The 17465-nt window shown below is 42.3% G+C and overlaps 1 protein-coding gene across 1 annotated transcript in view; it reads left to right on the forward strand.

Annotated features, from left to right (window-relative positions):
- The window catches only part of rab31 (RAB31, member RAS oncogene family), an 86611-nt gene that overhangs the window by 36950 nt on the left and 32196 nt on the right, over positions 1-17465 (forward strand). The window contains exons 5-6 of the mRNA XM_048595831.1: positions 6972-7078; positions 10631-10740. Of these exons, the coding sequence (XP_048451788.1) occupies positions 6972-7078; positions 10631-10740 (217 nt within the window). The remainder of the gene's footprint in view (positions 1-6971; positions 7079-10630; positions 10741-17465) is intronic.

Here is a 17465-nt window from a genome sequence, read left to right on the forward strand (position 1 = left end):
CATTTATGGAATTATGATCACTGTTCCCAAAATCCTCCACTGTAACTTTGATCACCTGGCCAGGCTCATTCCCCAGTACAAGGTCGAGTATGGCCCCTTCCCCAGTTGGACTATTTGCACATTGTTTCAAGAAACCCTCCTGGATGCGCCTAACAAATTCAGACAATATCAGACAATGCCCATGTTCTTCCATCACTGTACCTGTGGATGTCCTGTTCCACCAGCAGGGTGGGACAAACCGAAGGCATTTCTTTTTTGTGCAGAATTATATTTACAAATAATAGAGCAGGAAAGACCCATCAGAGCACTGGAGTGCTCAGCATTGATCCCAGACCTCATAATGTTTTATGGTATTAGGTCAGATGCAGGCTGACCGGCACCAATGCCTACTCAACTGATGAACCTGTACTCCTCCATGTTAAATGATACTTGGAAGAAGCACAGTGTAAGGGCAGAACGGGAAACTTTAGTGTGCAGCAGAAGGTGTGACTGAGTAGAAACACTGATTGAGATGAGTTCTGAAGGACATACCTGCCTTGGGGCAGCTGGTGAGAGAACCAATGTGAGGGAAAACAAATTTGAATTCTAATCACCAACCTATCTGTCTCAAACGCGTCGAATAGTAACAGTATTAGTACAACTGATAAATAAAACCAATAACAAAACAAATTGTCTGACTCATAACTTCATTAATCCCCATGGAAGATTGTGAAAATGTGTCTTGACTTTGATGCTGCTGTGTGAAGGGGCAAATTTCGTCACAATATTTTAGCTTTGGTTTTAGAATGGTGCCAGTATAATGAAGAACTCTAACAGGAAATTTCTTTTTTTCAGTTTTTCCTTTGAAACAGCATATTTCGAACTTGGTAGTCAGATGCTCCTGTTGGTTTGGAGCTAGGGTTCATGCCAAATCAATTCACAGCAGATAAATTTTTTTAAAATAAGGGACCTTTTTAAAACGATCACATTACTGAGTACAACTCATTAGCAAATGCAAGCAAGTGGGATATGATTCTTATGTAATGTTATGAACCTAGACTATATAATTTCCAGCAAAATGCAGTCAATATTAATCCATTTACATTGATTGTTCTGTGGCCACTTGTATAGTATTTCAAGTTATCTGCTGTCTCTGGTACCTGCTTAATGGAAGAGAAGAGACAGAAGTTTTCATAGAATATGCATGTGTCTACCAAGATGCATTGAATAATCCCAAAGCTCCCCGAACACTCAGTGCACAGTTCAGTGTGGAGTTAAATCAAAGAAACAGCAGAGGTTTGCGAGTTTGATCCTTAGTCAGTGCTGAGATAATTCATATTGCATCAATCCTGTCTATGAGTATCAGGAGGGGATTGGTTAGTTCAGTTGGATGGATAGCTGGATTTGTAATGCAGTGTGATACCAATAGAATGGGTTCAGTTCCTGCACTGGCTAAGGTCACCACAAAGGTCTTGTTTTAATTCCAACAATATACTTTATTCATAAAAATACCTTCATAAACATACATCGTCACCTAAAGCAGTTTGGTTCTGTACTGTAGCATATGAAGGAACAAACAAACGGAGTTTGACTCTATCCAACAAACAAACTAAAGGCATTTCTTGCTTGTGTAGAATTATATTTATACATAATAGAGGCACCAGGAGGGTCTGATAATTGAACAGACCCAAATTTAACTTCAGCAGATAGGCTTCAAACAGTGGTTCACCATGAAGGACTCTCCTTTTTTTATTTTCAAAAATATACTTTATGCATAAAAAATATCTTTATGTATAAACACAAATAGATAGTCACAAACGCAGTTCAGGTCTGTAGAATAGCATATGAAGAAAACAGGTAACTCCTCTCCCTTCTCCTGAGGCATGGTGACTCTCAGGTTAAATCACTGTCAGTTGTCTCTCCCTATTGACAGAGCAGCCCTATGGTCCACTAACATTAAGACGACTTGATTGGTATTGGGACAGGAGTGGTGTTGCCATCTTTCAAACTAATAGAAACACTGGATGATTTGAAATAAAAGCAGTGTTTTCTTTGAAGACACTGTTTTGCTGTTTATGAGGTTGTGAGGCTTATTTGTGTAATCTTCACTCCTCATTTGCACATCTAATTTGTGGGCATTCTATTGTGCACTGGCAGACTCTGTGAAGTTCCCCATTAGCTTATTGACATTGTTTTTATTTAATCCAGTGAAAATGTACTGTTACTGGGTGAGCCTCTGTCCAACAGTGTTGCTTTCTGTTTAACATGTTGGAAAGTTGGAAGGGTTAATAATTTAACTAATCTGAATAACTATAACTGGTCAGGGAACAAACGTCTTTCTGAGATAAACAGGAAACCACCAGGATGCTGAAGTAAATGATGGAATAGCATTGACCATGAATGATTAACATATCTTTTCAGTGGTGGGTGTATTAAAAATGGACAGAGTGTAATAAACGTAATATCGAGTGAATGTTGAAGGAGATAAGTTCTTCACAAAACTAGTCCTCAAAATATCCCAAAGTTTTGGTTGCTGGAAATATGTTTGAAGTAAGCAACTTTACATAAAAGGGACTGTTCTAAAAGGATTCATGAACAGATACAATGTGAAATCTTACTGTGGTGTGCATCGTTGACAGTAGGCAAATAGGTATATAAAAGAGCATAATTTTAAAAAGTAATTAAAAAGTATTATTTGGAAAACTTGAAACATTTTGAAACTGAAAGCCATTCTGTGAAATTATATGTTGATCTCTTTAAAGTGTAACTGTACACTGTTGCAATCAATTATAATGCTGGATATCAGCAATTGTCCTGGTTCCTAATACTTTGCAATATGACTTGCATTCTCTCATTTCCGCTGAATTAAAATAATAAAGTGGAATCAATAATAATGAAATACACTTGATGTATCTGATCATATGTAATGGAGCAAATACTGTTTGGCTGAGTATTTCATTGGAAATGCTCCCCATCTGATTTTTCTCCTACTGCCAAACCTGACTGCAAAGTTTAGAGTGGAAATTTAACCCAGTAACATTGAAGGAATTGATTGGGAATTGCCAATGTGCATTTTAGTTAATGTGTTTCTCTGTTAGGCTGCATTGTACATCTTACACATCCAGGTATTGGTTTCTGTAGCCTGCATTTTTTTCATCAGACTCTTGCGTGAAGTTTGGGCCAGTACTTGACTTGGTAGGAGAATAACTTGGGTATTCCCATTGTACTGGGTGACATGGATGAGTTGAATTCTTAAGAGTTGGTGGTCTTCAGTGTGAAGAGAATGGTAGAAACTGTGTGTAGTGCGGCCAACTATGCATCGGGGTCTGACTATACAGCCCAGTTAGTCAGACCAGAAAAGCCTGAGGAGATTTGGTTTCTTTGGATCTAGTTTTCCCATGATGTACTTGCCCAAGTTCACAGGAGATGTCAGTCGGTGTTATTTTGTACTGTGTCTGCAACAGTGAGAGCGACATTCAATAATGTAGTGCTTCTCCATTCTCTGGCATTTCCTCGCTGATTCCTCTTCAGGTGTCTCCCTCAAGTGGGCACTTCTGCTAACTGCATAAGGAAAGGTCACCACACAGTGCTGCACCTTCCAGCCAGGTGTCCCGTGAGAGAGGCCGGCAGACTGTCTACGATTTGGCTGTCATTACTGTTTCCAAATGACCACCCAGACTATTGGATCTGACAGCTGAGCAAGGTCTGAGCAAGAGGACTGTGCTTCATGCTCGTTCCTTTAATGTTTTAGGGGTTCTGTTGCAGAATGCTGTAAAATAAAAAGAGTTACGAGAAATCTGCCCAAGAAACATGTGGAGTTGTTAGAGGTGTACATTCTCTAGGTGCTGGTGACAGACTCAAAGAATGTAATAGCTCATTAGGGAATCAATCTATTATCTGGTCGTATCGAAGCAATGTTGCATGACGAGTCATTCGAAGACCATTCCGCCCGTCGGGTCCACACCAGCTAACTGAAGAACATCCCACCCACCCTATCCCCGCAACCACACATTTAGCCTGGCCAATCCACCGAACCTTGTCTGTGGGAGGAAACCGGAGCACCCGGTGGAAACACACGTAGATGCGGGGAGAACGCGCAAACTGCACACAGACAGTCACTCAAGGCTGGAATCGAACACTGATCCCTTGCGTTATGAGGCAGCAATGCAAACCCCTGTTCCATAGTGCCGCATATAAAACAAATTTCCAGAGACTAGTTCAAATCCTACCAAAGCAGCTGGGGAGTTTATATTTAATTAATAATAAATTAAATGCTAAGTTTATTATATTTGAATGTGAAATTAGCAGATTTTCATCAAAAAAAACCATCTGGCTCTCAAATCCCCTTCTAAGATGTCCTTACCAAAAACAAAATTTTGTGATGGCTTGAAAATCAGAAATTAAAAAAACAGAAAATGCCATACACTTTAAGCTGGTCGAACAGCATCTGTGGAGAAAGGAACAAATTAAACACTTCAGGTCAAGAGCAATCCAGAATCCAGAAGCTGAAAAGCTAACTCTGTTTTTCTCCACAGATGTTTGCCAGACAGTCTCAGAAGGTGGTAATGAGAAGGGCCCAGTGTGGGGTGGTAGTGTACAACAGAGCCCAGTGAACAGGGCCTGGGTTCTAAGGGGTCTTTTATGTTATGGCAGGTGTCCTGAGCCAGAAGCAGCCACTGATAGTGAGATCTTTCATCTACCACCGAAATTCCTGGGCTAGACTGCATTCACTGTGGTGTTCAGCTGGGAGTTCTAGGCTTTAACCTAATGACACTAAAGGAACGGTGATGTTTCTAAGTCAGGATGGTGAATGACTTGGAGGGGATTTGTGTACAGTTCTGGTCACCCTGCTAATTGAGAGGATACAGGATCGATTTACCAGAGTGTTAATGGAACGGGAGGGTTTGAGTTATAAAGAGAGGCTGGATTGGCTGGGACTTTATTCATTGGAGTGTGGGAGGTTAAGGGGTGGGTGACCTTTTAGAGGTTATAAAATTATGAGGGGCATAAATAAGGTGAATAGCAAAGGCCTTTTTCCTAAGGTGGGGGAGATTAAAGCTAGGAGGTGTATTTTTAAGGTGAGAGGAGAAAAATTCAAAAGGGACCTGAGGGGCACCTTTCCTGCACAGGGGGTGGTGTGTGTATGAAATAAATTGCTCGAGGAAGTGGTGGAGGCGGGTACAGTTACAACATTTAAAAAGCATCTGGATGGCTTGATGGCTAAGAAAGGTTTAGAGGGATATGGGCCAAACACAAGGCAGTGGGACTAGTTTAGTTTGGGAAACCTGGTTTGTATGGCCAAGAAGGACCTGTCTCTGTGCTGTATGACTCTATGGTGCTGTTTGCACACATCTGGTACCTTCGCTGATAGATGTCACTGGACTTGGAAGGTGCTGTTGAGGCTGGTTTGATTATATTTTCTATACTGGTCAATCATTTGTTGCACTTCTCATGGTGAATTGGATGACATAGGCCTGACAGGGGTGGAATTAGCAGGAAAAAAGTAGTTGTAACACTGAAAGGAAATGGCTCAAGTGTGGAGCAAATGACAACCCCATTGTGGTTTCAACCCTTGGACCGACTGTATTAGTCTCTGGTGGCCTATACCTTCTCCTTGCCCCGTGCCTACTCAGTGTGGTATTCCTTCAGTTATACCTGACCAATTATCCGTCTCGAATTGCCCTATGGCCCTTTGCAGACGATGGTCAGTTAACATATCTGATTACCTCGACAATATCTTCCATTGCTATGGATCTCCTGAAGAACACTGATAAACGCAGTGAGCTGCTCAGTTTTCAGAGTTGTAGGAAACTCCATTTCTGTGAGCAGTCCTCACATCCAGTACAGAAGAGAAACAGTTAGCATTGAGCATGAGGTGAAAAGGGAAAATGTGGAGGGTTTGGGGCTGGAAAGAGTGTTTTACGTAAGTGTTTTGAAATGTATATTCAAGAAACATTCAAGAAGGAGTTAGTTGGAGATAGATATAGTTCTTAGGGCTAAAGGCATCAAAAAGGTATGGGGAGAAGACAGGAACAGAGCACTGAGTTGAATGATCAGGCACGATCATGTTGAATAGCAGAGCAGTCTTAAAGGGCTGAATGGCCTACTCCTGCTCTTATTTTCTATATTTCTATGTATTTCTTGCAATTAGGGATAGGCAATAAATACTTGTCAAGCCAGCATCACTCACGTCACATGAACAAAGAATAAAACAAAGAAGAAATAAAAGAATAAAAGTTGTATGAGTTTGGTTAAAGTAGATTGGTAGTAAAACTCGATTTTGTTGACAATCTATTACTCAGCATCCCGTGACAGCCTTTACAGGAACAAGCTGAATGAAAAATGTATAACAGTAGTCTTTTCAGTTTCCATTTCTTGCTGCACTCCCCATGGGTCAGAGAAAATATTTTTTGTTTAAATGTTCACATGCGACATTCCTGAGGTTGCGATGATCGTGAAACACAGTTCCAGGCACCCAAACATATCATCAGATGTCATGCAGTGCCTGGGCCTCCGTGAAGCCATCTGTCTGTCTGTCTCTGTCTTGGAATGTGTTCACTCCAGATCAGAAGCTCGCTCTGGCTCAAAGTAAAAGCCAGTAGAAGCTGATTCACTCTGATGCATGGAAACCTTTTGTTCGCTAACTGTAAATGACCACCGGGGACAGAGACTTCCTGACTGAAGGAACCAATGCAGATGTCGAGGGAAGTCTGAGTGTGGGATCTGGGACTGGGAGGGGGAAGGGGGAGAGAGAGAGATACAAGCATCACTTTTACAGCAGGTCTTGTTATTTACATGAATCTGAAGGATGAAAGGTTGCAGATTGGGTATTCATTGCTGGGAGTACAAGTAGCAGTGCCTCACTGGGAAACAGTACATGGTGATAGAGAGGAAACAACATTCATGAGTGAAGCCAAATTTCCGGGCTGTGAGAAAATGATGCCTGTTTTATTTGGAGGCTCTGACCATGTTCACTGTGTGTTTTCCCTCAGGAATCCTTCTACACTTTGAAGAAGTGGGTAAAGGAATTGAAGGAGCATGGGCCTGAAAACATTGTGGTGGCAATTGCTGGAAACAAATGTGACCTTTCTGATATGAGGTTGGTATTTGTATAAAATTATGTCTTTTATCTGTATTAAAGGGATGTGCCACACAAAAACAATGTGACACTGCAAAGTTCTGAAGAAAAGCCACTGGAATTGAAACATTAACTCTGCTTTCTCTCCACAAATGTTGCCAGACCTGCCGAGTCTGTTTTTGTTACACTGTAAAGTGTCATCCTCTTGTTTACAAATTAATGTCAGGTTATTGATGTGATTAAAGACATGAAGGACTGAGTTTGACTCATGGAAGCTGTCATGATTGTAACAAGATCGGAAAGGTGGACCTCATAGAATAGGAGTTCCCTGATTGGGGCTGTTAATTGGTCCAGTCAGGGAGCCCTGGCTGACAGAAGTGTCAGACATCCTGTTCACTCTGATAGCTGGCTCTTAGGGAGCTGGATCAGTGTCAAGGACTCTTCACGTGGAAATAAAGGGAGATGGGATTCTGGCCTCTGTGGAGTTATTTCTGAAACATTGTTCACTGGACCAGTTTAATATGATGTCAACACAAATAATGAACATAAAAACAAGATGTAGACCATTCAACCCCTTGAACATGGTCCACCATTTAATAAGTCATGACTGATCTTATTGTAATCTTAACTCCACCTCCTGCTCCACCCCTGACAACGTTTCAGCTCCTTGCTTAACAAGTATCTATCTTGCATTGTCTTAAAAACATTCAAAGACTCTGCTTCCACTGCCTTTCAGGAAGACAGTTCCAAAGACTCACCACCTTGGAGAAAAAAAATTTCCCTCATCTCTGATTTCAGTAGGTGATGCCTAGTTCTTGATCTTCCTTTATGAGAAGCCAAGCTATTATACTCAGGATCTGTACTTTTCAGTTGAGGTGCCTGTTACTCTTCCACCACATATAGGCCTAGACTGTCCAACCTTGCATCATAAGGTATTACTCTGGTAAACCTACTCTGAACTGATTCCACCAAATTTACATCACATCCCTGCTGAAACAAGAAGACCAATACTATGCACAGTATTTCAGATGTGGTCTCGCCAGTGCCCTCTTGTGACTGAAACATAACCTCTATACCTTTTTATTTAATTTCTCTCATGATAACATTCTATTAGCTTTCCTAATTACCTGCTATATCTGCACACTGACCTTTTGTGATTCATGCAGAAGGATATATCCTCTACATCTCTGATGCTATCTCTCACCATTTAAATAATATACTTCTTTTTATTCTCCCTGTCAAAATGGACAATTCCACATTTTCTCACAGTATACTCTACTTGCTAGATCTTTGCTCACTTGGTTAACCTATGCATCTGTTTGTAACCTCCTTGTGTCCTCTTCATAACTTACTTTCCTACCGATCTTTCTGTCTTCAGGAAATTTGGATACCATACCTTCAGCCCTTTCTCCTGAGTTATTTCTATAAAGTATAAACAATTGAGATCCTAACACTGTTCCCTGTGGCACACTACTCGTGATATCTTTCTGAGAAAAACTCACATATTCTTACTCTTCCTGTTAGCTAGCCAAACTTCTAATCATGCCAATATGTTACCCTTTACACCATCAGCTTTTATTTTCCTCAATAAGCTCTGAAGTAGCACCTGATCAAGTGTCTTCTGGAAATTGAAGTGTAGTACATTTACTGGCTCCCCTTTATCCATAGCACATGTTACTTCCTCAAAGCACGCTGACTGGTTAAACAAGGTTTTCCTTTCACAAAACCATGTTGACTCTGCCTTATCATATCAAAATTATCTCAATAACCTGCTATAACCTCTTTCATAATAGCTTGTAACATTTTCCTTCAAACAAATATTAAGCAAATAGCCTTTAGTTTCCTGCTTTCTGACTTTCCCTTTTTCAACCTTAGTTATATTTCAATTTAATGAGACGTCCCCTGAATAGAGGGAGTTTTGAAAATTATTACCAATACAATAACTATTTCATTAGCTGCTAGAACCTAAGATGAAGTGCATGAGGACCCAAGTACCAGTTGGCCTGTAGCTCTAACAGTTTATTTAGTACCATTCTCTAGTAATTGTAATTTTTCTGAGTTTCTCCCTCCTTCATTTATTGCTGATCCTGAATGTTACAACTATACTCTGTAGTGAAGACTGATACGAAATACCTATTCACTTTATCTGCCATTTTTTTTGGATTCTATTAGCAATCCTTCAGACACATTTTCTATAGAAGCAATATTCCGTTAACTTTTCTGAAAAAAACAGGAATTCTAACTAAGATAACAAGGTGTAGAGTTGAATGAACACAGCAGGCCAAGCAGCATCAGAGGAGCAAGAAGGCTGACATTTTGGGCCTAGACCCTTCTTCAGAAATGGGGGAGGGGAAGGGGGTTCTGAAATAAACAGGGAGAGAGGGGGAGGCGGATAGAAGATTGATAGAGGAGAAGATAGGTGGAGAGGAGACAGACAGGTCAAAGAGGCGGGGATGGAGCCAGTAAAGGTGAGTGTAGGTGAGGAGGTAGGGAGGAGATAGGTCAGTCCAGGGAGGACGGACATGTCAAGGGGGCGGGATGGTTAGTAGGTAGGAGATGGGGGTGGTGTTTGAGGTGGGAGGAGGGGATAGATGGGAGGAAGGACAGGTTAGGGAGGCGGGGACAAGCTGGGCTGGTTTTGGGATGTGGTAGGGGGAGGGGAGATTTTGAAGCTTGTGAAGTCCACATTGATACCATTAGGCTGCAGCGTTCCTAAGCGGAATATGAGGTGCTGTTCCTGCAACCTTCAGGTGGCATCGTTGTGGCACTGCAGGAGGCCCAGGATGGACATGTCGTCTGAGGAATGGGAGGGGGAGTTGAAATGGTTCGCGACTGGGAGTTGCAGTTGTTTAGTGCGAACCGAACGTAGGTGTTCCGCAAAGCGGCCCCCAAGTCTCCGCTTGGTTTCCCCGTGTGGAGGAGGCCACAACGGGAACAGCGGATACAGTATACCACATTAGCAGATGTGCAGGTGAACATCTGCTTGATGTGGAAAGTCTTCTTGGGGCCTGGGATGGGGGTGATGGTGGAGGGGTGGGGGCAGGTGTAGCACTTCCTGCGGTTGCAGGGAAAAGTGCTGGATGTGGTGGGGCTGGAGGTGGGTGTGGAGCGGACAAGGGAGTCCTACCTGTTTTTATATTTGTAGCTAGCTTTCTCTCACACTAACTTTCTCCTAATTTATTTTCTAGTCATTCTTTGCTGTTTTTATATTCTGTCCAGTCTTCAGACCTGACATCTGTCTTTGCACAGTTATAAGTTTTACTTTAACTTTCTTGCAATCTTTAACCTTTGTAATTAGCCACAATCCATCCCTTGGAGTGATTCTTACTCTTTGAAATGTAACAATTCTGTGTATTCTGAAATATTCCCTGAAAAGTATCATTAATTGTTTACAAGTTTAACATAATGAGAATGTATATGAATCAATAATAACTGATTAGAAACTATTCTAATTTCATTATGAATTCCAGTAGTTGGACAAACTGCTTGTAGGTACACAAACAACTGAAGATTTTTACAATCTCAACCTGATTATTACAAATTTGACTAATCAATTGTTGATTACTGTTCTAGGGAGGTTACAGTCAAGGATGCCCAGGAATATGTTAAGTTCATCAATGCGATCTTTGTTGAAACAAGTGCAAAGAATGCCATTAATGTTGGAGAGCTCTTTGAAAGAATCAGTGAGTAACTCTTATTCCTCAAAAATGATATTAACAGATGATGAAGTTGTTGTATTGAGTGCTGTCAAGGGAGGTCCTTTGAAATATTCAGTTTTTTTGGGCTGTGTACCTATTTTTTATTCATTCACAGGATGAGGGCAATATTAGCTAGGCCAGCATTTATTGCCCATCCCTAATCTTTCCATAGAGTAATTAAGAGTCAACCACATTGCTGTGGGTCTAGAGTCACATGTAGGACAGATCAGGTAAGGGTGGCAAATTTCCTTCCAGATGGGTTTTGCCCTGACAATTGGCTTATGGTCATCATTAAGTTCTTAAATTGAGATTTTGTTTTATTGAATTCAAATTCCACCATCTGCCATAGCAGGAATTGAACCTGGGACCCCAGAACATTATCTGGACTGTGGATGAACAGTCTGGTGGTAATACCACTAGGCCATCAACTCCACATGAGTTTTTTTCAGATTTGAATGATCTGGAGCTATTTACATTGAAAGAAAGCAGCCATAAAGCTAGTATTCAGATGCAGAGTAAGTTTTCAGTAACTCCCCCGTGCTTCCTTTTCAGTTTTGTCCTGTTTTAGTGAAACATAATCACGATTGGTCTGAAAGCAGTGCTGTGATGTTAGGAAGCAGCATTTGCCTGGCAGCTTCCTTCCTTCACTCAAAGCCAGGATGGACTCGAGGTTTCACAGAGAAACTGGACACATTGCTAAATACCTGTGAGAAAGCTTGGAAAGTCAAAGTAGTATGAGCAATGAGAAATGCAAAACAGGCATTTTTCTGCTGAAATTTTCTCTGCCTTCTCTTGCTGACTGAAATGACTTGATATTGCTGTAAGGGTGTAAGATTTGGGAACATGTCCTTCACTTTGGACCCACAAGTTCACCAGCAGAATTATAAAAGAAGCCAATTGCGAACAAAGGAGAGGTGTTCCTATTGTGTGATTTCTTACGTTGCTGTTCACATTCAATTCATTGTAGTCAGCTGGTTTGAGTTTGAGTTTGAACTATTGTTGTCACCTGTGCCAAAATACAATGAGAAGTGTTGTTTTGCATGCTATAGAGGCAGATTGTACCATATAACGTATATCAAGGTAGCAGAACACAGTGCAGAATACAGTTACAGCCGCAAAGAAGATGCAGAGAGAGAGAGAGAGAGAGAGAGATCAGAATTAACATTTGAGAGGTCCATTCAAAAGTCTGATAACAGTTCTTGAATCTATTTGTACATGTATTCAAACTTTTATATCTTCTGCCTAAAGGAAGTTGTGGGGGTGCGGGGTGGGGGGAAGACAGTGCACCGGGGGTGGGAGGGAGTCTTTGATTATGTTGGTGCTTTCCCGAGGCAGTGGGAAGTGTGGATGGAGTCAATGAATGGAAGGCTGGTTTGCATGATGGACTGTGCTGTGTTCATGACTCTCTGTAGTTTCTTGCAGTCTTGGGAAGAGCAGTTGCCATACCAAGCTGTGATGTATCCAGATAGGATGCTTTCTATGGTGCATCCATAGAAATTGGTAAGAGTCCTTGTGGACCTGCTGAATTTCCTTAGCTTCCTGCGGAAGTAGAGATGTTGTTGTGCTATCTCGACCATCGTGTCAATGTGGGTGGACCAGGACAGATTGTTGGTGATCATCACTCCCAAGTACTTGATGCTCTGGACCATCTTGGAGCTGTAGTCAATATTAGGAACCTGACGTAGGTCACCTTGTTATCTAGATGTTCCAGGGGCGGCACAGTGACTCAGTGGTTAGCACTGCTGCCTCACAGTGCCAGGTACCTGGGTTCAATTCCACCCTCAGGCGACTGTCTGTGTGGAGTTCGCGTGGGTTCAGAGTAAGTTTTCAGTAACTCCCTGGTGCTTCCTTTTCAGGTTTGTCCTGTTTTAGTGAAACATAATCACGATTGGTCTGAAAGCAGATGTGCAGAGTAGGTGGATTGGCCATAATAAATTGCTTATAGTGCCCAGGGATGTTTAGGTTAGGTGGGTTAGACATAAGGAAATCAGGGGTAGGGGGATGGGCCTGGGTGGGATGTTCTTCGGAAGGGCAGTGTGGACTTGTTGGCCTGTTTCCACACTGTAGGGATTCTATGATCTATGAGTGTGCTGTGGACCTGTTGCACTGGTAAGTGAATTGCCAAGGATCAAGGCAATTTGGTTGGCTGGAGTTGATGTGAGCCATGACTAACCTCTTAAAGCGCTTCATAATTATAGAGGTCACACCAAGCAGGCAGTTGAATTGAGGCACGCTACATGATTTTTCTTTGACACCAAGATGATAGCAGTCTTCTTGAAGCAGGTGAGGACTTCAGCTCGTAGTAAGGAGAAGTTAAAGATATCTGCAAATACTTCCACCAGCTGGACTGCACAGGATCTGTGTGCACGGCTGGGGACTCCATCCAGGCCAATTGTTTTCTGTGGGTTAGAATCCTAGAATCCCTACTGTGTGCTATTTGGCCCCTAGAGTACCACTGACTCTCCAAAGAGTATCCTACCCAGACCTATCCCTGTATAACTCTGCATTTCCCATGGCTAATCCACCAAGCCTGCACATCTTTGGGTTCACCGTCAACTAGGCAGAAATTTGGAGGGATTTGAGAGAAAGTTCCACAGAAGTAGAGGGTATGCCTTGGACTTCCAACAGTGGCAGCGTAAACTGTTAAATGAATCACTGTTTTCAGTGGATTTTTCCCGACAAATTGCAACTGCGACGTGCTATGGAATGTGGTACCGTTCCTTTTAGAATTCAGTGCTTTCTTCCTGCAGAAGCCCAGCAGGGTTGACAGTGATTCACTCTCGCTGAGCACAAGAATCCAGATGGTGTGGGAGATGGAAAGGTCACATGTTCTGTCAGAGAGTGCTCTGAATGTTGGGTTGTTGGTAGATGGCTACACTGAGCTGCTAACGCTGGGTATGCTCACTGAGCTTGGATAATGAGAATTGATCAATTAATTTTGCAACACTGAAATCTCTCGGCCTAATGAGCATCTGAACACATGCAACGTGCACAAAAAAAGTGCAGTTAGAGATACGTATTTCAGACAAGATGTTAACAGCAGACCTCTAGATAAGTTTCCTCAGGCTCCCAGATTTTGGGAGGTGGAAAATTCGATGAACCGATTTCATGTCCCTGACACACGCTTTAGAGCAATGATAATTCTTTTTGTTATGTTCCTCACTGGTGTTAGTACTGGACAATCGATTCCCGGTTGAAACCTGAAGGAGGAAAATGCAAATCCCAGAGATCTTCACAGGAAGTAATTCAAGGCCAATGGTTAGTTGGTATTGGCTAACCATCAGTGGGAGAGAAAGGGTATTTCCTTAGGGGACTGTAGCCACCTTGCAACAGCAGTGAAAACAATACATGGTAACCCTTCCTTCAAGATTACTTATCAGTTTACTGCACTTTTTTGATTCTGCAAATATATACACTGTAATTTCAAAATATCATATTTCACACTCTGAGAAGTCAAGTCTAACTGTTAAGAAATATTTTTGGCCCATTTTTTTCCTCACTCTTTCACTGTCGGCGAGGCCTGAGGTCATAGATCATAGAATCCCTGCAGTGTGGAAACAGGCCCTTTGACCCAACAAGTCCATACTGACCCTCAGAACATCCCCCCACCAGACCCATCCCCTAAATCTACACATCCCTGAACACTATGAGCAATTTAGCATGGCCAATCCACCTAGCCTGCACATCTTTGGACTGTGGAAGGAAACTGGAGCACCCAGAGTAAACCCACGCAGAGTTGGGGAGAATGTGCAAACTCCACACAGACAGTTGCCCGAGGCTGGAATTGAACCCAGGTCCCTGGTGCTGTGAGGTAGCAGTGCCGAGTGAGCCACTGTGCCAACCCCTGGTGCAATAGGTGCTAGCAACCTGGGATTTGAACCTGTGACCTTCAGGTAATAGGCCACACATGCCTTTGCCCACTAGAATCTATAATCGATTTATGTGAATGATAAATTCCTGTCATCACATTTATAATGGCACCAACAATGTAGCGCTTCAGTCAAGTGGGAGAGAAAAGAGAATGATAGAATCCCTAAAGTATGTAATCAGGCCATTCAGCCCATTGAGTCCACACCAACCCTCCAAAAGCATCCCACCCAGACCCACCCCACAAATGAAGAGGTATTGATCAAGTTATTAAGGTGAAAGAGCTTTATCATAGCGGCAGACTCCGTAAACAAAGGTGACAGATGTAAGGCAATCGGCAGAATTTTTTTTAATATGTTGGTTCACAGGATGTTGGCATCCGGTATTTATTTGCACATCCCGAATTACCCAGAGGGCAGTTGTGAGTTAACCACATTGCTGTGGGTCTGGAGTCACATGTAGGCCAGACCAGGTAAGGACGGCAGTTTCCTTCCCTAGCAGCCATGAGTGATCCACTTGGGTTTATCAAAATCAGAGGGTAGAAGATTTATAGATGCAGCGAAAGGAGAGACTTTTGATTCTGCTGGTGAGCAAGGCATTAACTTACTGAAGTGTAAAACCAAAAGGACACTGGATGCTGTAAGTCAGAAACAAAAGCAGAAATTGCTGGATAAGCTCACCAGGTCAGGCAGCATCTGTGGAGATAAATCAAAGTTAACATTTTAGGTCTGGTGAAACGTTAACCCTGATTTCTGTCCACACATGTTGCCAGACCTGCTGAGCTTTTCCAGCAATTTCTGTTTTTGTCTCTGAAGTGTAAAAGCTGTGACCAGCAGCAGGTTTCAAAGTGCATCGGTCTCCAAAAACAGCCTCAGTTTAACATTTTGAGTTGGGTATCACAGAGATGTAAGTTATTTTCTGAAGGAACAGTACGCTTTGTTCCTGTCAGAGCTGAAGCTATGGTTTAGATATTTTTAAATAAAGGAATGTAATGAGTGTAATAGGCAGTGAGGGGAGTGTGGTTTTAGCTTGGGTTTTTGTCCTTTAAGAAAATTGACAAGAAGCAATGAGATCCTTGAGAGGTGTGGAACAGATGGAATTCAAATGCTCTATGAGCTCCTGAAATCTCCACTCCAGGAATAAGAGTCTATCCACTACCTCCCTACAGTGTGGTGACTGTCTCTGAGACGGCTTTTGTTCTCTTCATATTTTCTTTCCCTTCATTTACGCTCTTTTCCTTGGTGTGTCTGTAGATAACAGTGAAAGAGAATTTGCAGTGTTGATAAGGCAAAAGTAAAATGCAGCAGATGGTGGGAATCTGAAATAAAAACATAAGATGTTGGTCAGGCAGCCTCTGTGGAAAGGGATAAAAAGAATGATGCAGCACATTAGTGCCTTGGTAAAGAGGAGTGACAAACTGCGTTGCTCACATGAAAAGCAAGACAGTTTTTCCGTTGTATGTCAAGCATTGTACGCTTAGCTGTACCAAAATGTAACTTTTTTATAATTGTGCCTTCTTGGGCCTTTATGGCCAGCCGTTCAGAGAATTTCCTGATCCAAATGTGGGTCTGCAGCTGAAAAGGTCTCCCACCCCAGTGCAGGTGTGTCACTGTGAAGGCTTCTTAATGTGCTCCCTGGGGAGACAGAAACCAGAGTGCTTTCACATTAAAGTCATTTAGAATGGAATGAAACAATCAAACTGGAATGTACTCGCTATTAGCATTCCAGCTGGTAATTCCCGTATCACAAGACTGTATCACACACAGCAAATTTCTGTTTAAAGTTTCTTTCAGTTAATGTTCTGCCTCAATGTCATTAGCGACATCATGCAATTTAATGTTGTGAGTTACAGTTTAATGTTTTCTGTCCTTCAATGAGGCCTGCCTGCTATCGACCATTACCCCAAAGGTCAACTCCCACACTCTGCTCCCAATGGCCTCCCCTCTGTTGCTGCCCCTGCTGTCCTAAGTCCCTAGAATCATAGAATCATATAGTACAGAGCAGGCCCTTTGCCCCATCAAGTCTGTACCACTAAAGCTACTCTAAATCTACACTGTGTAGAGCTGGATGTAGAGCTATCTCTAAATCTACACTCGTCCTCTTTTCCAGCACTTGGCCCATAGCCTTGAATGTTATGATACTTAAAGTAATCATCCAAGTAAATGTTAAGACCTTAAGACATAGAAGCAGAAATTAGGCCATTCGGCCCACCGAGTCTGCTTCGCCATTCAATCATGGCTGATAAATTCCTCAACCCCATTCTCCTGCTTTCTCCCAGTAACCCTTGATCCCCTTGATAATCAAGAACCTATCTATCTCAGTCTTAAATGTACTCAATGACCTGGCCTCCACAGCCTTCTGTGGCAGTGAATTCCATAGATTCACCACTCTCTGGCTGAAGAAGTTTCTCCTTATCTCTGTTCTAAAAGGATCTCCTCTTTACTCTAAGGCTGTGCCCTCGAGTCCTAGACTCTCCTACCAATGGAAGCATCTTCCCAACATCTACTTTGTCCAGGTCATTCAGCATGTTGTGAGGCTTCTTGCTTCAACTACCCTCCCAGACCCCGCACCACCCTCTGTGTGAAAAAAACAGTTTCCTCAAATCCCCTCTAAACCTTCTGGTCTTTCACCTTAAAATTATTCTGCTTTGTTAGTAACCCTCAACTAAGGGGATCAGCTGCTTCCTGTCCATCCTGCCCATGCCCCTAATAATCTTATACACCTCAATCAGGTACCCCCTCAACCTTCTCTGCTCCGAAGAAAACAACCTGAGCCTATCTAGAGATAACAAGGTGTAGAGCTGGATGAACACAGCAGGCCAAGCAGCATCAGAGGAGCAGGAA

The sequence above is a fragment of the Rhincodon typus genome, chromosome 4 (assembly GCF_021869965.1).
Source record: "Rhincodon typus isolate 14 chromosome 4, sRhiTyp1.1, whole genome shotgun sequence".
Lineage (NCBI taxonomy): Eukaryota > Metazoa > Chordata > Chondrichthyes > Orectolobiformes > Rhincodontidae > Rhincodon > Rhincodon typus.